This window comes from Capricornis sumatraensis, chromosome 2 (assembly GCF_032405125.1).
Source record: "Capricornis sumatraensis isolate serow.1 chromosome 2, serow.2, whole genome shotgun sequence".
Classification (NCBI taxonomy): domain Eukaryota; kingdom Metazoa; phylum Chordata; class Mammalia; order Artiodactyla; family Bovidae; genus Capricornis; species Capricornis sumatraensis.
In genome coordinates this window covers 152052105-152075440 of record NC_091070.1, presented here as the reverse complement: position 1 = coordinate 152075440, position 23336 = coordinate 152052105, and the positions used below count along the sequence as shown (strand labels likewise).

The 23336-nt window shown below is 35.2% G+C and overlaps 1 protein-coding gene across 8 annotated transcripts in view; it reads left to right on the top strand.

Annotated features, from left to right (window-relative positions):
• RPAP2 (RNA polymerase II associated protein 2) overlaps positions 1 to 23336 on the top strand; it is an 86159-nt gene that overhangs the window by 27832 nt on the left and 34991 nt on the right. For 5 of the 8 annotated variants that reach the window (XR_011144419.1, XM_068964591.1, XM_068964592.1 and 2 more), the window contains exons 7-11: positions 176 to 211; positions 2073 to 2991; positions 8856 to 8938; positions 11606 to 11686; positions 23051 to 23119. Coding sequence is in view for 6 of the 8 variants with exons in the window: in XM_068964591.1 (XP_068820692.1) it covers positions 176 to 211; positions 2073 to 2991; positions 8856 to 8938; positions 11606 to 11686; positions 23051 to 23119 (1188 nt within the window). In the remaining 2 variants the exon portion in view is untranslated. Of the gene's footprint in view, positions 1 to 175; positions 212 to 2072; positions 2992 to 3885; positions 4007 to 8855; positions 8939 to 11605; positions 11687 to 23050; positions 23120 to 23336 lie in introns of those variants that run through there. The other 3 variants (XR_011144420.1, XM_068964593.1, XM_068964594.1) reach the window with 3 other exon arrangements.

The window sequence follows — 23336 nt, the reverse complement described above, 5'->3', positions numbered from 1 at the left end:
TTTCTTGTGGATGAGTTTTATAATATGTTGTCATTTAATATTTTTTCTTAAACATTTTTATATGAACTGTTTCCTTTTTGTTATATTTTCTATCCAAAGTGGTTATAATGAACCACTTTCAAGTGTTTGATATATCAGGTGCTTTCAATTTTTTATTCCTGTTTTCTTGTCACAGACATCCTGATTTTCAGCTGCTACAAGAAGGACAAAGGTATGGTTGAATCAGTATCACTTACCTTCTATATATTCATGTTAATAGAAACATTAAGAGTAAACCAGGTGATATGAACTCTTGGACTTCCTGTGCTGGTGCATTATGTAAGTGCCCATTCTAGCCCACACAAAGAAATATTTGCCTTGTACAGCTTTTTTTCTTTTGTGATGGTAAGATGATGTGTTTGATCTGTATGATTTACTGTACAGCTGTTCCTACCAAGGAAGTCTAATTGAACCTGTTGAAATACGACACAAACACAGCTTCCATCTGAAATACTGTGCTTCTTTGTCAACCAAATTGTGCCAATTACATTTGTTGAAAGGTTTTTATAGCCTTATTTTGTAGAATTTCAAAACATTAATGTATCAGTCATTTAATTATTTGAAAGAGTGTTTAAAGCATTAATAGAAATTCCAAGTTGTATTTTTTCCTAAACTTTCCTAGTGACATTGCTTGCCCAGCCACGATCATCTCTCAAAACATACCCTTTTATCTTCCAGAGTAAATTTTCCTGGTTATTAATCACTATGTTAGTTATATAAAATTGAGCACAAGCGAGATACTCTTTAATTATATAAATCTTCAGTTTATGGGTTTGAAATAGTATAGAAAAACATAATTACCTTACAGTTCCAAGAGAAAGTGTACATGAAAATTGTTATTCTAAGTTTTTTGAAATTGTACTTTAGTTACAGTAGACAGTTCATGACTGTCTAGGCTAAATTCTAACTTTAAAAATGTTACCTGATACTAAATAAACTTACTATCTTTTTTTCTCCATCTCCATCCAGAACCTTGTTTTCAACTCTGCTTGTATTCTTCTTTTATACTTTTCCCAAGCATGCTTTTTTGTTTATTGCTGAATTATTTTATTTCATTTTTAAAACCTTTTTAAAAAACGCAATAGCCAGTTTTGGAGAGCAGTTTACGCAAAAATTGTGTGAAAAGTAGAGAGTTCCTTTATACCCTTTCATGACTCTCCCAGTACTTCTTGACCCAGAATCCTTCCCATCCTGACCTTTTAAAGTTCTCATTTGTGCATTTGCTTAAGGGTAATTGATCTCCTCCTCCCCTCATCTTTCTCGTTTGTATAGACAACGCTTCTCTTTGCCTTTACTCATTCATATTTTTTAATCTTTTGTAAACCTAATCTGAAAATTAAAGTAACATAGTCAAAGGGAAAACTATTGTCTTTAATTATTATCCTTGTATGTTAATTCTGGACTTTCAAGTATCTTTCATTGATTAATGTTGATTTGCCAACTTTTGCTATGACTTTCTTATATTTTTCATTTAATGCAGTTTTCTACGTAACTATCAGCCAGAATTGGAAAATGCTTAAACATCTTTTTTTAAATATTCAAAATCTGAACAGAGTTCCTACAGTATTTTTTTTTTTGAGAAACCAGTAATGAATTTATCAAAAGAAACCTTAAAAGAAAAAAAAAAAACACAACAACAACTATGGATTCATTACAGAAATGGAGTGAGCAAAAATTAAAATAATTCAGTAGTATGACATTATCGAGTGTTGGTTTGTGAGATTTTATTTGTGCGGGTATGGTTTGATTTTTAGTTTTGTTTTTCTTCTTTTTGCTCAACTCGTTAACACTTTTAAAATAAGGAGAAAAGATAAGGGAAGAAGATGGAAAGAGAACTATATCAGATATGTAGACAAATTACAGAATTATAGCTTTCTTCTGAAATGTGTGTGTGTTTATAGGCCTAGGTAAATATTAGCCTATAAATAAAGCCTTGCCTAGGGAATAAAATTTTTATCTTGAAAGTTACAAAGTATAAATTCTCTGGGACATTTTGTTTCTGTGTTACAGTTTTTATTTCTTTCTCTCAACAGTGGTCCTTCTGGAGAAGAAATACAGTTATGCAGCAAAGCCATTAAAACATCAGATATTGACAATCCTGGCCATTTTGAGCATTATGAATCTAGTTCTTCTAGCACTCATAGTGATAGTAGCAGTGATAATGAGCAAGACTTTGTTTCCTCCGTTCTGCCAGGAAACAGACCAAATGCAACAAGGCCACAGCTGCACAAAAAAAGCATAATGAAAAAGAAAGCTGGTCAAAAAGTTAACTCTCAGCATGAAAGCAAAGAGCAAACAGTAGTAGATGTCATTGAGCAGTTAGGCAATTGCAGATTAGATAATCAGGAGAAAGCTACTGCTTGTGAACTTCCTTTACAGAATGTAAATACACAGATTTCTTCAAATAGTTCTCTGCAAGAAAAATTAGAAGCTTCAGAAATTTCTGATATTAAATACAGTAGTTCAAAAGTAACTCTTGTAGGCATAAGTAAGAAAAGTGCTGAGCATTTTAAGAGGAAATTTGCCAAATCAAACCAAGTTTCTGGGTCAGCTTCCAGTTCATTGCAGGTGTGCCCTGAAATTGCAAAGGCAAACTTACTTAAAGCCCTGAAAGAGACTTTGATTGAGTGGAAGACAGAAGAAACTTTGAGGTTTTTGTATGGCCAGAATTATGCATCTGTATGTCGAAAATCCTCTTCAACCCCTCTGGTTAAAGAAGAACTTGAAGATGATACAAACTCTGACCCAGATAGTCATTCCCCTGCCTTGCAGGAGTTGAACAGCTTGGATGAGTCTTTACCATTTAGAGCCTCAGATACAGCCATTAAACCACTGCCAAGGTATGAGAACTTGAAAAAAGAAACTGAAACATTAAATTTACGGATCAGGGAGTTTTATAGAGGACGATATGTTTTGAATGAAGAAACCACCAAATCACAGGACTCAGAAGAGGTATGTCTTAATGACAGTTATTTTTTTTAACATTGATTTATTTGGCTGCACCAGGTCTTAGCTGTGGCATGTGGGATCTTCAGTCTTTGTTGTGGTGTGCAAGGATCTTTTTTTATTAGTTGGCGGCATGCAAACTCGTAGTTACAGCATATGAGATCTAGGTCCACCACCAAGGATCAAACCCAGCCCCACTGAATTGGAAGTGTGGAGTCCTAGCCACTGGACCACGAGGGAAGTCCTTTAATGATGGTGATTTTTCCATACTGCGAATACATGGAACAATCACCATAGTAAATCTTGGAGCAGGAAGAAAAGTACTGAAAGAATTTAAGAAAGAAGAGTCCCTTAATCATTTGGTTTAAAATTCCATCTCCAGTATTGACATTGAAAGTGAAAGTCACTCAGTCGTGTCTGACTCTTTGTGACCCCATGGACTATATAGTCCATGGAATTCTCCAGGCCAGAATACTGGAGTGGGTAGCCTTTCCCTTCTCCAGGGGATCTTTCCAACCCAGGGATCCCACATTGCAGGCAGATTCTTTACCAGCTGAGCCACGAGGGAAGCCCAAGAATACTGGAGTGGGTAGCCTATCCCATCTCCAGCAGATCTTCCCAACCCAGAAATCAAACCAGGGTCTCCTGCATTGCAGGCAGATTCTTTACCAACTGAGCTATCAGGGAAGCCCAGTATTAGCGTTGTTATTTTCAAAATAAGTTTGTCCTAGAAAATTTTCATGAATATTTAACCTTTTTTCGCTAAGGTAGAAATAGCCTAGAATTGTGGGACAAAATTTTCTTTAAAACTTAGTTTTCATAGACTGTCTGTTTTTCTTTGTTGGTGTATATGCTTTCAGATTTCTACATAGGTTGTGTATCTTTGTGTTTTATTTCCAGTGGGACTATGGACATTTATGGGAGTAAATTTGCTAATTGAATAGTGAAATATTTGGTTAATATTTGGAAAGCATGCTCACTTAAAATATGAATGAAAATGACTTAGTAAAGGGGACGTATTGGAAAAATAGAGGACATAGGAGAAAATGGAAAGAGCACATTTGGGTAAACCTAGATTTGATTATCTGCTCTGTCATTTACTACCTGTATGAAAACTTGAGTCTAATTGCTTATCTGTAAATGGGATTATAAATGGCTTTCCTTGCTCAAGTGTTATGAGTTTTAAAAGTAATGAATATAAAGCATTTATCACAGTACCTGACATATAATTGGTACACAGTTATATGTAAGTAGTTATATGTAGAAAGTGATGTAGGGCACTGAGATTTAACGGGGTAGTATTTCGATTATCCTATTTTGGTTGATGTGTAGTTTGGGAAATGAAGTAATTTGGCATGAAGACAAATAGGTAATAAGCTTGTTGTTAGCACAGAAGTTTGTTACTAAAGATTTCTGAGTAAATATGGCTCTAAATTAAATGACACCTTGGAGATTTAAAAAGGAGGTAAAAGTAATAGAGTAAAAAATTTAGAAATTTCTTATATTTATACAGAATGTTACCTACCCCAACAGTATACTTGTATTATTAGACAGCATCCATAAATTTTACATGAAGGTTGGAAAAACATTGATCTCTGTCATTCAGTTATATAGCCTTTTATGCCTATATCATTTTTATGCTTATAAGCCTTAAGAAGGAAAAATTAATTCCTAAATTTGACTGCTTCTGTTTTTAAACCTCTTTCACTGAAGTATAACACAAATTGTAAGTGTACAGCTCATTGCATTATCGTAAGTGAATATACACCAATGTAATCACTACCTAGGCTACAAAATTTGAGTATACTAGAAGCTCCAGTATGTCTCCTACGAATCATTATCTCTTTCCAGAGTTAATGACTATTATAATAGCATAGTTTTCCCAATTTTGAACTATATGTAAATAAATTAACTCTGTATATAATTTATTTCATCCAACATTGTGCTATATGTACTAAATCACTTCAGTCATGTCTGACTCTTTGCAGCCCCATGGACTGTAACCCGCCAGGTTCCTCTGTGCATGGGATTCTCCAGGCAAGAACAATGGATTGGTTTGCCATGCCCTTCTCTAGGGATCTTTCCCACCTAGGCACTGAGCCTGCATCTCTTATGTCTCCTGCATTAGCAGGCAGGTTCTCTACCACTAGCGCCACCTGGGAAGCCCTTGGAAATTCCCTGGCAGTCCAGTGGTTGGGACTTGGCGCTTTCACTGCAAGGGCCAGCATTCAGTCCCTAGTTGAGGAACTAAGATCCCACAAGCCACACAGTGTAGCCAAAAAAAAAAAAAAAAAAAAAAAACATTATGTATGTTTGTGTTGCATATAGTTGTAATTCATAGTTTTATTGCTACATGGTATTCCATTATATAAATATACCACAATTTATTAATGTTAATGAGCATTTAGGCTGTTTCCAATTTGGGGCTGTTAAGAACTATGCCATTATGAACTTTTCTTGTATATATAGCTCTCTCTTAATGTGTATGCATTTCTGTTGGGTATATATCTAGGACTAGAATTTCTGGGTTATAATGTATACATATATGCAGGTATACTGCTACTGCTGCTAAGTCGCTTCACTCATGTCCAACTCTGTGCGACCCCATAGACGGCAGCCCAACAGGCTCCCCTGCCCCTGGGATTCTCCAGGCAAGAACACTGGAGTGGGTTGCCATTTCTTTCTCCAATGCATGAAAATGAAAAGTGAAAGTGAAATCGCTTCGTCATGTCCGACTCTTAGCAACCTCATGGACTGCAGCCCACCAGGCTCCTCCATCCATGGGGTTTTCCAGGCAAGAGTACTGGAGTAGGGTGCCGTTGCCTTCTCCGTGAACAAGTGCCAAACAGTTTTCCAAAATGGTTCTGCATTGTATTTTCTGCTATCACTCTATGACAGTTTCCATGATTCTGCATTCTCACCAATACTTGGTATTGTTACTTTTCACCATTCTGATTATATTGCTTTTAGGTTACACAGTACATTTCTCTGATGATTGAGTTGAGCACTGTTGCATCTGCTTATTGGCCATTTGGATAGTTTGTTGGTGAAGTACCCATTCTTGTCCTTTTTTCTATTCATCTGTTGGAATATGGGGTGCTGGGGAGGGAGTTCTTGTCGATTTGTAGGAATTCTGTGTGCAAAATTCAAACCCATTTTTGTGTATTACAAATATCTTCCCCTGAGATTTTCCTTTTCACTTTTATTAACGGTGTCTTGAACCCAGTTTATTAATTGTTCCCTTTAGTGACGACTTTTAAGAAATCTTAGCTTGGATTATTTCATCTTTAGAAGCTTTGTTGTGTTTCCTTTAACATTTAGGTCTGTAATTTATCTGGAATTGATTTTTGTTTCTGGTGGGGAGTATCAGTCAGATTTCTTATTTCTCTCTGGGGAAATGTGTGCACATTACAGTTGAAGAAGCACTGTTGATTTTTCTTTTCTTTCTTGTTTGTTTGCTTATTCCATAAGTTACTGAGAAAGATGGGAAAGGTTGGTCAAGATTTCTCACCATAATTATAAATTGATTATTTTTCACTTTAGTTTCCTGAATTTTAATACTTTGAGACCATGTTCTTAGGTATAAATGTGAGATTGTTATGTCTTCTTGGTAAATCGAACCACTTAGCATATGGAGTAATTTTTTCTCTACATTCATTTATTTATTTAATTTTGGTCTTACAAGATCTACTTTGACACTAGCATTCTTTCATTAGTATTTTCAAGGACTGTCTTAAAAAAAAAAAAAAGCCTAGGCTGATAATCTATGTCCTTTGTGTGAAGAATTTAGTCTATTTACATTTAATGTCATAACTGATATATTTAGGTTTAAATCTGACATCTCACTTGTTGCTTTCTGCATGACCCATCTGTTCTGTGTTCTTTCTCTCCTTTCTTTCTTTGGATCCAGTATCATCATTCCATTTTTTTGTCCTCTGTTAGCTTGTTTTTATATGTTCTTTTACTAATCATTAATTGGTTTCCCTAGATTAAATTTGAATCTGTGTCTTACTAAAATTTAATATAAGTTAATACTTTGCTTTCTGGACAGTTAGTACCTAGAAACTTACATTTACCCACTTGGCTTAACATGCTCATACTGTTGTGCACTTTTATTCTCTCTGTATTTTAAATCCTACAAGATTGTTTATAATCAATGTTGAGTTGGATTTGCCCAATTAATTACTCTTTTACTGTTCTTTATGTCTTCTGTATCTCTATTCTTTCATCTGGGAACATTCACTGTGGACCTGACGAATATCCTTTTTTTTCATTAGTGCCAGTTTGCTAATGATGAATCTTCCCAGTTTTATTTATCAGGAAATTATTTTACTTTCACTTTTGAAAGATATTTCCCTGGACGTTAAATTCTAAGTTAGCAGTTATTTTCTTACAGCCCACTAAAAATACATATTGTCTTTTGGCCTCTTATTTTTTTCTCTTATTTGAAAAAATACTTTCTTCCTTTAGCTACTTTTAAGATTATTTTTTCCTTTTTGTTCCCTTGATTACCATCAGTTTCTGCTTGCTTTGCCTAGATGTGATTTTATTTGTATTTATTATTTTGACTGTTACATACTTAAATCTGTGATTTCTTTGATTAGTTTTGGAATATTCTCGGGTATTACATCTTCAGGTATTGTTTCTGTCCCATTTTCCTTTTCCTCTCTACCTGGTACTCCAGTTGCAGATATGTTAGTCTTTTTCACTGTATCTTCTTTTATCTTCTCCTGCACTTTGCATTACCCCTGGAAGGGAGAGGTGTGTGACTGTGTTTTATTCTGGATATTTTCCAAATGGATGAATATTCTCTCTTCAGTCCTTTCTACTATGTAATTAAATCTATCCATTGAGTTATTTTAAATACTATATTTTTCAGTTACTAGGGGTTTCATTTCTTTCTTTTCCATCTTGTCATTTTTTAAAACATATTCAGCGTAGTATTCTAAATAAGGCTGATAGTTTCATTACATGGATTTCCTTAAGGGTTGATTTAGGAACTCGTGTTTCAGATTATGGTCATATTGTCCTATTTTATGTGGCAAACATCGTATAATAAAAAATTACAGAGATAACTTGAAACCCAGGCTGATGTTACCTTCCTCTAGAACAGATTTGTGTTTGCTTCTGGCAGATTTGCAGCCATCCCAAATCACTTTACTCCAGTCAGTGATTAAGGTGATTTGAAGCTGGGCTTCAGTCCCTGCAGCAGCGAGTCTGTTTCCTATTCATTCTTATTGGTCTCAAGTTTGGGGAAGGTTGATAGTACCTCTTCCTTTTCGGTATGCCCCAAACTCTGATGCTTAGGTTCTCAGTATCTAAATTGCCTCTTCTAGAATTAGTCAGTGCCTTCTCTGGAATTACTTTCTCCAAAACTTCAGACCATAATTCTTTACTGTCTTATTAGCTTTCTGATGCTTTCAAACAAATGTGGGTTTTTTCCCACATTTGTTCTCTTTTTCAGTTCTCAGCAAGAAGAGTGGTTTGAATTGTCTGCCATTTCTAGAATTGGAGTTTCCCAAAATATATTTATAATATTTGATAATTTTAGTCCTTTAATCTCCTACATTTATATGACATTTAGCATTTTATAAAGTCTTTTTCTATACATTTTCAACATTTAATAAAGAAGGTGTTAGTATCCCTATTATACAGATGAGAAAGGCTCTCAAAAGAGGGCAGATGATCAAGTAAGTTCACACCAGCCTGCTGACTAATTAGATACTCAAATTTAAATCGTCTCCTTCTGAAGTCTGATTTTTAGTCTACCATATATCACAGGTATAAACTTTTGTGTTTTAATGTGTTATTATCAAAGAAAGAATATAAATTTATGATTTTATTTTGCTTTGTTTAAAAATGTGATTCAGCATGATCCCACCTTTCCACTGATAGATTCAAGTTCTCAGAACCAGATCAGAAAACGCATCGTACTTGAAAAATTGAATAAAGTGTAAGTATGTAATTATCATTCCACTTTTATAATATCTAAAAATCAATTTGATATTTGTGGGTTTATAAGTTGTAGGTGTAATCCTTGATTTTTTAATTTTGAAAAATAATGCGTAAAGGGTACATGGATTTCTTCACCTGAGAAACTTGTATTTTTAAGGTGTTCTACCAAAGCATATTGAAATTTTTTTGTGCTGAAGACAGAGACACATAATAAAGACAAAAGTTGAGATTATGGGAATAGAAAACCAAACTACCTCACTTCCATTCAATAATCCAGTGAAGTCAGGGAAAAAAATATCAGAGCTGGACCCATTTAAATACTGATTTGTGGTAGATGTGTCATCAGTTTCACATGTGAGTAAGATTTTATAAAGGTTTAATGGTTTATTGACTTACTCGGTATATATGCATATTCAGAGAACCATTTCACACTCAAAAGCTTGAGTTTTGCACTTTAGTTTTGAGCTTCCCGTAGTGGAAATTGTTGTTCTTGTAATTAGCCCAGTCATAAATGTCATTTGAAAATTGTAATCTTGGTTTCTCTTTCAAAAGGAGCTTGAAAATCTTTTTTCCAGAGATGTGACGGATGTCTTGAACTTTTCAACTTGCATTTTTTTCTTCAGCAGAAAAGACAGAACAGTCTTTTCACGTATTACTTAAGGTGTTGTGCACATGGAAAAGTCTTAATTCTGTAGTAGTTCAAAAATTAAAAGGCCTTTTCTAGAAGCCATAGTATTTTGAACAGCTTACTTTTCTAAAGTTTACATTTTAAATGTGTTTAAATATAATATTTATTGAATGCTTGTTATATGTTAAGACTTCATATATAATCTGTTTTGCCTTTCTTCTGTTCTTCATACTTGTACGTTTGTTTCTGTTAAAATTTAATTTATATAACAATATAAGTTACCAGCTGTCTGACTTAGGATAAGAAGGTATCAGTCCTTCATTTTAGTTACATAGGTTTTCAAAGTTGGGATAGATTAACTATGCTAGCATGTAATTAATAGGTAGAGGTTTATGTGAAAATGGTTTTCTAGACTTTTTAGCTAATGAAAGTACCCACTTTTAAATTAAAGACCACACCGCCATGTCACTGAAGGAATTCTGTCCCTTTTGGGTTTTAGCTGCAACAGGAGATCCCAAAAGGAACCTTGCTAGAATACCAAGTTATTAATATTAGGGTGACAACTAAATCTGAGAAGAGGTAGAATAACTTAAAGAAGGAGAAGCACACAGAATACTGAAAACAAAATAATAGTGACATAGGGATTCTTTTTGTTTCATTGTTTATGAAAGCGGTTAATTATTTTTCTCATTATGAAAGTTAACGCTTTTATAAAAGTAAGACCTTTTCTGGTTTCTGATTGGAACAAACCAATTATACAAAAAATTTATTTTAGAGAATCAAAGAAAATGAACTATGTGCTGGGTATTAGATGATATTAAGGAACTATTATTGGGTAAATATGATTTTATTATGGTTTTATACAAAAATGCACTTGTATTTAAATACATAAAGAGTAATTTAGGAGTCAAACAAAGGGCATGGTTTACTTGAAGATATCACACACAAAAAAGGAAAAATGAAGCAAATGGAACAAAATATTGGGAGGCTAAATCTGGGAATAGAAATGAGGGGTTATTGTTTCTCTATTTTGGAACATGTTTTAAACTTACATAATTTTTTTTAAGTAATACATGCTTATTCCAGAAGGGTTAGGCTGTGCAAAATGATATAATTAAAGAAGTGAAAATCACTGTAATCACAGTAATTACTATTAATATTTTGATGTTCATCCCTGACATATATATGATATATATGATGTGTGTATATTCATTCCCTTTGGTTCCATCTGTTACAGTCTAAACCTAGAGAAAATGACATGCTTGATATATACTATGTGTGATATACAATTGCATTATAATATGTATGTTTTTATAAAAAATGGGACAACTTTGTGTGCATTTTCCACTTAACATTTATCATGAATGTCTTTCCACATTAAAATATGTAGATTTATATTATTTTAAAGGTTTTATTATTTTATGGTTACATCATAATTTATGTAACCATCTACTGACAGACATTTGTTGCCAGTTTTTCAATACTAAAATACTTTTCCAATAACCGTCTTTTTTTATGTTTGATTATTTCTTTAGGATAAATTTTGTATAGTATTGATTAAAATGTTGGGTCAAACAGTGTCTGCATTTAAAATGTTAGTATATATTGTCAAATTGCTCAGTAAAAATGTACCAGTTTTTACCTTACCATAAACATTCCCATAATGCTCCATTTGGAGGGCAATTCCTCTGGCCTGTGTTCTTTCCATTTGTTTAATATTTGAAAGTGAAAAGGTAAGAAAGAGACAAGAATATAGATAGCAGCCAAAATATTTTTTCATTTCAGTGCCTCTTTCTGTAGCATAGACTACAAAATAGAGTGTGGAGTTACTTTGAAATATTTCTTTATGACTTTTCACTAGTTAAACCTGGCTTAACTGTCTCCACCTCAGTATCATTGTTACCTACCTATGAAATATCCAAACTTAGGCAAGAACCCCCAAAATATATCTCTATAATTATATTTTTTAAATGTATCTGCATAATTATATTTTATTAGAAATTTATTTTTTAAAAGAAATGTAATTTTTATTTTCAGATTGCCTGGACTTTTGGGACCTCTTCAGATTACATTAGGAGATATTTACACACAACTTAAAAATCTTGTCCAAACTTTCAGGTTAGTATTAATACTACGATTTTCCTTCTCAGTTATTTTGACTTTATGTAATTGCCTTGCAGAATCCATAGTAGACTAAGGCATGAAGAAAGTAAATGATTTACCTTCATTGTCTTAAATCTTAATGTACTGTTTTCTCTTCCACTGACAACATTATTTATAGCTTTTGGGGGTTTTGTTTGTTTTATTTTTAAGTTTTTATTGGAATGTAGTTGATTTACAGTGTTGTGTTAGTTTTAGGTGTGCAACAAAGGGAACCAGTTATACATATACCCATTCTCTTTTAGAGTCTTTCCCATATGGGCCATGATGGAGCGCTGAGCAGGGCTCCCTGTGCTGTGCAGCAGGTCCTCACTGTTAGCTTAGTGTCTGTTTAAGTCCCAGTCTCCCAGTTTGTCCCCCACACTCGCACACTTATATCTTTTGTTAAATGCAGCCCCCTATTCGCTTAAACTTTGATATTTTTAGCTTTGGATAGTTTATTTATGGAATAATCTAAAATTAAGGAGAATGATATATGAGACACAAAGGTAGCTAGTCAGTAATATCTTGGATTTTACTGAACTAGTAAATAGATATTAAATGACCGGCACTTCTGTGTTGTTCAGCACTATGGACAATATAGAAGAAGCCTAATACCCCATCCTCGAGGAAGAACTGTGAGAAGACAAGGTGAGCACAGGATATAGTGTGAAACAGTGGATAATTTAGTTTTGAATAGAGTAGGACAGACTTTGAGTGATAAAGACAGGAAAAGGAAGACTAGAGAATATCAGTTATGACATGGAACAGTTGGGATTTTTCTACAACTATCAGGGTAAAAATACTCCACCAGGCTAAGACGAGAGTCTACTAAGAAGCAATAGAGATAAGCCGTTGCATACATTATGAGTAGAGATGTATACCAGATGTACATTTTGACCCAATGCCAATGACCAAAAGTTCAATTAGTTTTTATCTGTAGCCAGAGAGCACCAAGATAGGATGAACTTCTAGAGCAGAAGAATCATTTCATCCAAAAAATTAACTATTACTATAGTTTATTGCTAACGATAGTAGTATTGACATGTTCAGTTCAGTTCAGTCGCTCAGTCGTGTCCGACTCATTGCAATCCCATGAACTGCAGCACTCCAGGCCTCCCTATCCATCACCAGCTCCCGGAGTTCACTCAAACCCATGTCCATTGAGTTGGTGATGCCATCCAACCATCTCATCCTCTGTCATCCCCTTCTCTTCCTGCCCTCAATCTTTCCCAGCATCAGGGTCTTTTCAAACGAGTCATCTCTTGGCATCAGGTGGCCAAACTGGTTGAAATGGAGTAAAAACGTTCTTAGATGCTTGTTTTATCAGTCAGTAGAAGAGTAGAATGCTATGGTAATTTTATGTTGCTTGTGAAAACTTAATTTTATATATAAACAATTTGTAAAATTTTTCAGTTACTTAGCAAAATAGATTGACAGTTAATACAAACATTCAGAAAAATGTTTTCCAATAAATTATTTAATAGGAACTAGGATTCAAAGTTTAGGTGTGTCTCAAAAATTCTTCATCTTCACTATTGAAAAGGGTCATTTGTAACACTTTATGATTAAATCTTCAGCCTTCATAGATTTAAGACAATTATAAGTTGTCTTAAGACATTCTTGTGGAGTCTAGAATGTTTATATTTGAAAGTGAGTATTCAGGGAATAACAAATCTGAATGATATGATTGTTCTAATTACTGAGATCGTTACACCCATGCAATCACAAGATCAGAGATCACACACAGGTTTTTAAATCCCAGAAATGGTGCTCAGTTTGGGCTAGACCTTTGGAATACTGACTAACTGCTTTGTAAAAGGAGGATTTGGGCCAAATACCAAGACCAAAGCCGAACTTCTCTATATTCCTTCTTCATTAAAAGAGAGTCTGTGTCATATACCTGTCACAAAGCCATACATCCAAAAGAAGAAGAAAAAAGTGTTTTCAACTGTCTATAGTGATGAGAACGTTTGAATGCACAATGTGGTTGCACCGAAGTTTAGGATTTGTTCAGGATTTATTAAGGAAGTCAATATGTTAAGATAGCTTAATGGAGGGAAGATGAAGACCAGGTGTTGCTCTGTTTCATTGATTTTTTAAAGGACTTGGCATTCAGTTTCTTGCAGACAGTATTTAATTACCATTCTGAGCAAACTGGTTAAGACTCATTAGAAAAGATAGAAGAATAAAACCTTTAACCTTGAACTACAGATAGGAACTTTGTACTTCATTTTTAACCCCACTCACTTAGAATAAACGAAAAAGTGATTCAATTTATTCTGACTGTATTTTCTAGTGCTGTTTTTCTGTCTAATTGCATGTTTTCTTTTTTTAAAAAAACTATTCTGAGGGTCTTAGAACTTGCTTGAAACCCACTGAAAAATGTTTGGCTACAACTCAAAAGATTGTCACATTATTACTTTCATATGCCCAAGGAATTTAGGTATTTCACATTGGAAACTACTCACTGTCCAGGCTATTTGTTATTTCAGTGTTTTGAAGCAGCCCTGATAATAAAATTGAGTTCATGTCAGTCCATGGACTCACTTTGGTAGCTACTATGTGCTGGACTGTGCTTGGCACTTTACACATGTTATCTGATTTCCAAAAAATAGTTGTGTTATCCTCATTTTATAGGTGAGAGATGACAGATTAAGTAATTTCAAATTACACAACTAGTAGTTGGGTTTAGACCCCAAATCTAAGTCAAGAAGAGAGGTCTTAAGTGGTCTTACCACCAAAAAAAGAAAATGGTAACTGTATGTGATGGAAGTGTTAATTTGCTTGATTGTGGTTGTCATTTCATAATATATTCATATATTAAAACATCAAGTTGTGTACCTTAAATATATATAATTATTATATGTCAATTATACCTCAGGAAAGCTAGAAAAAAATTTTAAAGAGTTTATTGTTGGTTGTCCTGGTAATTATCAGTATTAAATGTGTTTTTTTTTTTTTTAAGTAATTTATTACCTCTTTAGACCCCAGGTAAGAAATCTACTTGAAATGGTTGTTACCCGTGAAACTAAACCTCTGTGACATCTAAGCTAGCCAAGAGGTACAGTGTTCCTTAGTCTAGTAAGAGGTAACCAACAGATTGTAAAAAAGAGGAAACTCACATGTCATTTTCCTTTTATATTTATAAACTGTTATCACCTTTTCTGTCATTCTTACTATGTAAATCTTTTCAGGGTACGTTCTGCATTGTTTACACTAAATTAAAATAAAGCCTAGATGAAACAATATGATGTGTGGGATTTGCTTCATAATTATCAAGGTTAGGGGATGTTGAATAGGGGGTTGTATAGATGAAATATGATTGACCAGGATTTGATAATTCTCAGTTGTGATGACTATGTGGGAGTTGATTTTATGTTCTATTTTTATATATGTTTGAAATAAATTTCAATTGTAATTTTTTAAAAGTTTCAGGGAAATAAGCCAAAAAACTCCATTTTGATGGTGTGTGCTTAGTCGCTCAGTTGTCTTCGACTTTTTGCGACCCCCTGGACTGTAGCCTGCCAGGCTCTTCTGTCCGTGGTATTCTCCAGGCAAGAATCCTGGAGTGAGTTTCCATGCCCTCCTCAAGGGGAACTTCCCAATCCAGAGATCAAACCCAGGTCTCCCGCATCGCAGGTGGATTCTTTACCATCTGAGCCACCAGGAAAGTCTGTTTTGGTGGAGGGGATGTTACAAAACCTTGTTGTTAAGTTGGTTTTTCCAAATATAAATATTTGGAAAACTCTTTAGTACCTGCATGTCCAAATCTTTTGCTTAAATTGAGTTTGCTCTTTTCAGTAAAATATCAGTTACTTATAATACAAAGAGACCTCTGGTAAGATAATGCATTTTGGGGTCTTCAGATTCTGGCAGGACAGTTTTAACAGGTATGTGACTGTAGGCCAAGGCTTCTAGGTGAAGTCTCTGAGGAAACACCATATAAATGACAGTGACTAGTGTTGGGAGATCTTTTCAATCAATACTGGCGGTGGGAAAGAGTTGACATAAATAACCGTGTCTTTCTCTTTGAAATAGCAATCAATAATTGGAACTTGTAGAACAATGATTCTTAAGACAGTTGTGCATCAGAATTACTTGAGCTTTTAACAACGACAGATGCCTGGCTTCACCCCTAGAGACTGAGTTTCATTTGGTTAGGGTTGGGCCCAGACATTAGTATTTTTCAAAAGCCCCCCCAGGTGCTTCTAATGTGCAGCCAGAGTTGAGAGCATGTTAGAACTGAACATAAAGCAGCTGTTTCACCTTTTTGAAGAATCTTTCCCCAGTGAATAGAGCTGTCCTTTCCACTGAACTGCTTCATAGGCATTTATCTGGAATGTTACATTGATTTACCTCTCATAGTGGTTCCATCAGGAGTTACTTGGTAATAATTAACTGTGTCAGTGTTGAAGCAAGATATTTTCTAAATATGATTTGAATTAAAATTATATTTTGACATAAGTGCTTTTTAAATTTCATCAGTAATGACTAAAGGTATTTTTTTTCTAAATCTATATTGAATTTCCAATTTTGAAACTATGGTTTTAAAATGTTTCCTTTCAAATATTACTGTTTTAATTTTTGAATTATCACTCAAAATAGTGTTTGTTTAGCATTTGTGCTTGAAATTATTTTGGTTCTGCAAAAGGGAATATTGTGATAGCAGGTAAAATTTTGCTGTTCTGCTGCTTGAAGTGCTTTGAAGTGAAAGCAAAGACCTTGTTCCTCAGTGCCTGAAACAGTTTAGAGCAGGCATTCAGTAGATTTTTTTGTTGACTCAGTAAATAAATTCATGAAATCTAAAATTTGTCTTAGCTTTGAGAGATTTGAATATTACAGAAAAGGAAATTCTATTAACTGCTTTTGCCATTTTATTTTATCCTTCTTTGCTTATCCTTCTTTGGCCTTTTTTGGTTATGTGCTGGATTCTGTTTTAGTTGCTACAGGTGAAACTGAACAAAATAAAGAAAATTCCTTCTCTCATGGAACTATTTTAATAGGATATGTAAAATTTTAAAGACAATATATGTGTTATTATTATGTGGTGATACACCCTTTTCCCAGTTCCATCACCTCCTTTTCTCCTCAGAAGCAGGGAAAGAGGGGATGGTACTAAGGAGGGAGGAAGTTGTGATTTTATATAGACTGGTCAGGGAATACCTTATTAAGAAGATCCTATTTGTATAAAGACCTCAAGGTTGTTAAGGGAATAAGCCATGTTTGCTATTGGTGAAAATATATCAGACAAGGGAACAATAGGTAAAAATGCCCTGAGGCAGAAGGCCAAGTATATTCACAGAATATTAAGGATGCTGGTGAGGCTGGAGAAATGAGCGAGGCAACAATACAAAGAGATATGGTTAGAGAAGTAAAGGGCAGGGGTTGGCTGTAGTATAGTTATATAATCCTTGGAACCATGGTCATTCTTTGACTTTTACTCCAAGTGATACGGAGAGCAGTTTGTGGATTCTGAATAGAAACCTGACATGCTCTGACATATTGTGGCAGTATCACTCTGGCTGCTGACTTGAGAATTATAGTAGATGGTCAGAGGCAGGAAGACTATTTAAGATGCTGTTTCTGTAATCTAGGCATAGATTAATAAGTAATAAGTGGAAGTAATAAGTGATCAGATTTAATTTTGAAAATAGAACCATCAGAATTTGAAGACCGATTTTGACATGGGATATGAAGAGAGTCAAAAATTTGGGCCTGAGCAACTAACTGGATGGATTCTGAAGGACTGGGTAGCCATTTACTTAGGTGGAGATCCCTGCAAGAGAACCCAGTTTGGAGAGGAAATAAGGAGCTCAGTTTTGGCTATACTAAAATTTTGAGATGCCTGTTAGACATTCAAGTGGAAATGAAGGTAAATCACTAGTCTAAGTCTGGAATTCAAGGAAGAGGTCTAGGCTAGAGATAATAAATTTGAGAATTGTGAGCAGGTAGTTATCTAATATTTAAAACTGTGATGTTAGATGTCACCACCAAGGGAATGGGCATATATAGAAGTGAGGAGTGACCCAAGAGCAGAGGCCCTGCTGCTGCTGCTGCTGCTGCTGCTGCTGCTGCTGCTGCTGCTGCTGCTGCTGCTGCTACGTCGCTTCAGTCATGTCTGACTCTATGCGACCCCATAGACGGCAGCCCAACAGGCTCCACTGTCCCTGGGATTCTCTAGGCAAGAACACTGGAGTGGATTGCCATTTCCTTCTCCAAAATTAAAAGGTCTCTGAAGGCATGCCAGGGAGAGGAAGGGGAATCAGGCAAGCAGAAACCAGATGAAGAGTGCCTTCTAAGGAGAAAGGAATGATCAGCCATGTCAAATGCTTCTTGTAGATTAAGGTGAGAACTGAGAAATGTCCATTGAATTCGGCAACATGGATATTAATATTTAATCCTCACAAGAACCCTATGAGGTAGATAGTACTATTGTCCCCAATTTACTAAATTAAAAAAAAGTTTTACAATCACTGAACATGTCCAAGGTAAAACAGATCTGAATATTGAAACCATATCTGTCAGACTCTTCAACCACTATTCTTGCTTTTTTTCCCTTTAATATTTACTTATTTGGCCGAGCCAGGTCTTAGTTGCACTGTGCAGAATTTTTTTTTTAGTTGCAGCATGTGGAATCTTTAATTGCATCATGTGGGATCTAGTTCCCTGACCAGGGATTGAATCTAGCCCCCTTCATTGGGAGTGTGGAGTGTGTTACCCTTGTCCCTGTACTTGCTTTTTATATCAAGTAGACTTTTTGGAGACATTTTAATTATGGGAAAAAATTGAGTTAATATAACAAAGATATGCTTATTCACTCAAAATTAATAGATTTTAATATTTTATAAGGTTTGATTGGCATACATTTTTAATAAAATAAATATAGGTTAATTTATTCAAAAAATTAATTGAACCTCTTCTGTCAGGCATTTGTTCTGGGCGTTTGGCGTAAATATGTGAAGAACACAAATATTCCTGCCCTCAGTCAAGGTAAAACAGATAATAAACAATAATTACACGTTAGAAGGTGAGAAGTGGCACGAGGATAAAGTAAAATATATAACAGAAAGGGAAGCTGAGAGTGTGGGGCTGGGAGGTAGAGAGAGTTACACCTGCTAATGGTGTGGCCCAAATAGACCCTACTGCAAAAGTGACGTAAGAAAACTTCAGACGGGTGGAATCACCAGTTCCAAAGACCTAAGACATGAAGTCCTCTTTGTCCTCTTCCCCAGCCCATTCTCCTTTGCTCCCCAGGAGCCATCAATACTCTGAATTTCATATGTATCTTTCCAGTCTTCATTTTATACTTTTAGTACATACATTTATGTCCATAAATAAGAGAATCTGTTCTTGATTTGTATAATGTCATTCCATACTTGCTGTGTTTCATTCAAATTATGATGAGCAAAATGTGTAAGTTTAGTTCCTTCATTTTAACAACTATTTAATATTCTATAAAAATGTCACAATTATGTTTCTGTTATAAGCCGTGTCACATCAAATATCTTCATGTACATTTCCTTATGCGTAGTGAGAGTTTAAGGTTTATATTGAGAAGTTCTTCAATTTTAGTTTTATTCAGTTCAGTTCAGTCGCTCAGTCATGTCTGACTCTTTGCGACCCCATGAATCGCAGCACGCCAGGCCTCCCTGTCCATCACCAACTCTCAGAGTTCACTCAGACTCACTTCCATCGAGTCAGTGATGCCATCCAGCCATCTCATCCTCGGTCGTCCCCTTCTCCTCCCACCCCCAATCCTTCCCAGCATCAGAATCTTTTCCAATGAGTCAACTCTTTGCATGAGGTGGCCAAAGTACTGGAGTTTCAGCTTTAGCATCACTCCCTCCAAAGAAATCCCAGGGTTGATCTCCTTCAGAATGGACTGGTTGGATCTCCTTGTAGTCCAAGGGACTCTCAAGAGTCTTCTCCAACACCACAGTTCAAAAGCATCAATTCTTCGGCGCTCAGCCTTCTTCACAGTCTAACTCTCACATCCATACATGACCACAGGAAAAACCGTAGCCTTGACTAAACGGACCTTAGCCAGCAAAGTAATGTCTCTGCTTTTGAATATACTATCTAGGTTGGTCATAACTTTTGTTCCAAGGAATAAGCGTCTTTTAATTTCATGGCTGCAGTCACCATCTGCAGTGATTTTGGAGCCCAAAAAAATAAAGTCTGCCACTGTTTCCCCATCTATTTGCCATGAAGTGATGGGACCGGATACCATGATCTTCATTTTCTGAATGTTGAGCTTTAAGCCAACTTTTTCGCTTTCCTCTTTCACTTTCATCAAGAGGCTTTTTAGTTCCTCTTCACTTTCTGCCATAAGGATGGTGTCATCTGCATATCTGAGGTTATTGATATTTCTGCCGGCAATCTTGATTCCAGCTTGTGCTTCTTCCAGTCCAGCGTTTCTCATGATGTACTCTGCATATAAGTTAAATAAGCAGGATGACAATATACAGCCTTGACGTACACCTTTTCCTATTTGGAACCAGTCTGTTGTTCCATGTCCAGTTCGAACTGTTGCTTCCTGACCCGCATACAGATTTTTCAAGAGGCAGGTTAGGTGGTCTGGTATTCCCATCTCTTTCAGAATTTTCCACAGTTTATTGTGATCCACACAGTCAAAGGCTTTGGCATAGTCAATAAAGCAGAAATAGATGTTTTTCTGGAACTCTCTTGCTTTTTCCATGATCCAGCGGATGTTGGCAATTTGATCTCTGGTTCCTCTGCCTTTTCTGAAACCAGCTTGAACATCAGGGAGTTCACGGTTCACATATTGCTGAAGCCTGGCTTGGAGAATTTTGAGCATTACTTTACTAGCATGTGAGATGAGTGCAGTTGTGCAGTAGTTTGAGCATTCTTTGGCATTGCCTTTCTTTGGTATTGGAATGAAAACTGACCTTTGCCAGTCCTGTGGTCACTGCTGAGTTTTCCAAATTAGCTGGCATATTGAGTGCAGCACTTTCACAGCATTAGGCATTGCTAAATTGATTATTCACATCAACAGCATGTTTTAAAGTAAAATTTCTTCGTGTCCTCAAAAGCCTTTAGTATTGTTAATCTTTTATTTTTGCCAAAGTAATGGAGTGAATTACTGTTTTTATATTAATTTCTCAGCTTAATGATGAGATTGAGCTCCTTTTCAGATGTTTACTGGCCATTCCGCTTTCCTCCTCTGTAAATTGCCTCCTCAAGTTAATTTATTGGCTGTTTGTTTTTTTCCCCTCCAAAGACTATTTAAGATCATTTTTAGATTCACAGCAAAATTGAGAGAAGGGTGCATTTACTTACATCCCCTGTCCCCACGTGTGTGGCCTTCCCCATTAAAACCATCTGCCCCCAGAGTCATTCATTTGCTAGAATTGATGCACCTATATCAATGACATCATCATAAGTCAGAGTCTATGGTCCATTCTTGGTTTTGTGCATTCTGTGGGTTTGGACAAATATTGAATGACATCTATCCACTATTATAGTATCATAGGGTATTTTCACTGGCCTAAACATCCTCCGTGTTCTACCTATTCATCTATCCCCCCTTGCCCCACAGTTCCTGGCACTACTCCCTTCTTATTAATATCTCCATTATTTTACTTTTTATAGAATGTTGTACACTTGGAGTCATACAGTCTGTAGCATTTTCAGACTGACTGTTTTCACTTACATGCATTTGAAATAAATCCATGTCTTCATAGCTCATTTCTTTTTAGGGCTGAATAATATTCTAGGGTCTGGATGTACCACAGTTTATCAGTTTACCTACTGAAAGGTATCTGGGTTGCTTCCAGTTTTCACAGTTATATAAATAGAGCTGCTGTCGACATCTGTGTGCAGATTTTTGTGTAGACATTAAGTTTTCAACTCGTTTGGGTAAAGAGATACCAAGGAGTTTGGTTGGTGGATTGTATGGTGGGAGTATGTTTAGTTTTCAAGAAATAGTAGATTGTCATCCAAAGTTGCTGTGCCATTTTTTTCCCACCAGCACTGAGAGTTCTTACTTGACATCCTTGCCAGCATTTGATTTTGTTGATTATTAGGATTTTGGCAATTCTAAAAGTGTAGTGTATCTCATTGTTTTAATTTCCACCTCCCTGATGACATATGATGTAGAGCATCTTTTTATATGCTTATTTGCCTTTTTTTAATTTTATTTTTAATTAGAGGATAATTGCTTTACACTATTGAGTTGGTTTCTGCCGTATAACAACATGAATCAGCCATAAGTAAACATGTTTCCCCTCCGTCTTGTGCTTCCCACCCCAGCCCCCATGTATCTTCTTTATATGTATATATATATATATATATATATATATATATATATATATATAATTTTATTTAGTTAGCTGTTTTTGGCTGTGCTGGCTCTTACCATGGAGGGAGCATAGGCTCTAGTCACATGGGCTTCACTAGTTGCGGCACAGGACTCAGCAGTTGTGGCTCTCAGGTTTAGAGCGCAGGCTTAGTAGTTGGGGCACATGGGCTTAGTTGCCCCACAGCATATGGAATCTCAGACCAGGGATCAAACCCGTGTCCCATGCATTAGTAGGCAGATTCTCATTTCATTGCGCCACCAGGGAAGTCCCTGTACAGATTTGTTAATGAAGTGTCTCTTGAGGTCTTGGACCCATTTTTTAATTGGGCATTTTGTTTTCTCATTGTTAAGTTTTAAGATTTCTTTGATATTTTGGATAACAATCCTTTATCAGATATTTTTAGCTGCTTTTTATCAGCTTATATCATTTTTTCATTTAGACTGATCCTTCTAAATGTTTTCTGAGAAATAAGATGACTACAATGTACTTCATTGTCATCAACTGCTAAGTGATAGATTTTACTTCTGATTTTTTAAAACTTTTCGTGAATAAAGATACCTAGTCTTAAAATTTATCAAGTCAACCCTGACTTCTGAAAATTATGGATTATGACATTCCTTAATTGCCTGCTGCCAACCTAGCAAAAGCTGAATTAAAATCAGAAATTGCTTACCTTGTCAGTTTTAATAAAACACTTGATTAGGGAAAAACAAAAGATACGGTTAGGAGGCATGTCTGTGTTTGTGTGTTTTAATAAACCATTCAGTTTAGTTCCCCATATTGTTCCTATATCCCCATCTTGTCTAACAGTGGTATTGTTATATAAATGTGAGGCTAGAACACTTCCTTCTGAATATCAAGCCACATTATTATACTGTTGACTGTTTTCCATCAAATATAACAAGGATTTAAAAAGTGTCCTTTAACACATGATATCCTAAAACTGAGTTTATCTAAAAATAGAAAGTTTATGTATTTAACTGTAACAATCTTTTGGTAAATTTTACCTGTATTTCAGATTAACAAATAGAAATATTATACATAAACCTGCAGAGTGGACCTTAATTGCTTTGGTGTTGCTGTCAATGTAAGTACTCTTTCAGATTTTTAATTCTAAATAGTAAATATGAAGAATTTGACTAGGGAAAAACAGTTAATTCATTAGTTTTCTAAACTTCTTTGGAAAATATACCTTTATTTTGCACCAATTTTCCTTATGATAGAATAACTTTCATGTAAAGTGATAAACGCTATATTTTGATAAGCTGTTGTCATTCTCTTTATATGTTTTACTATCTTTTATT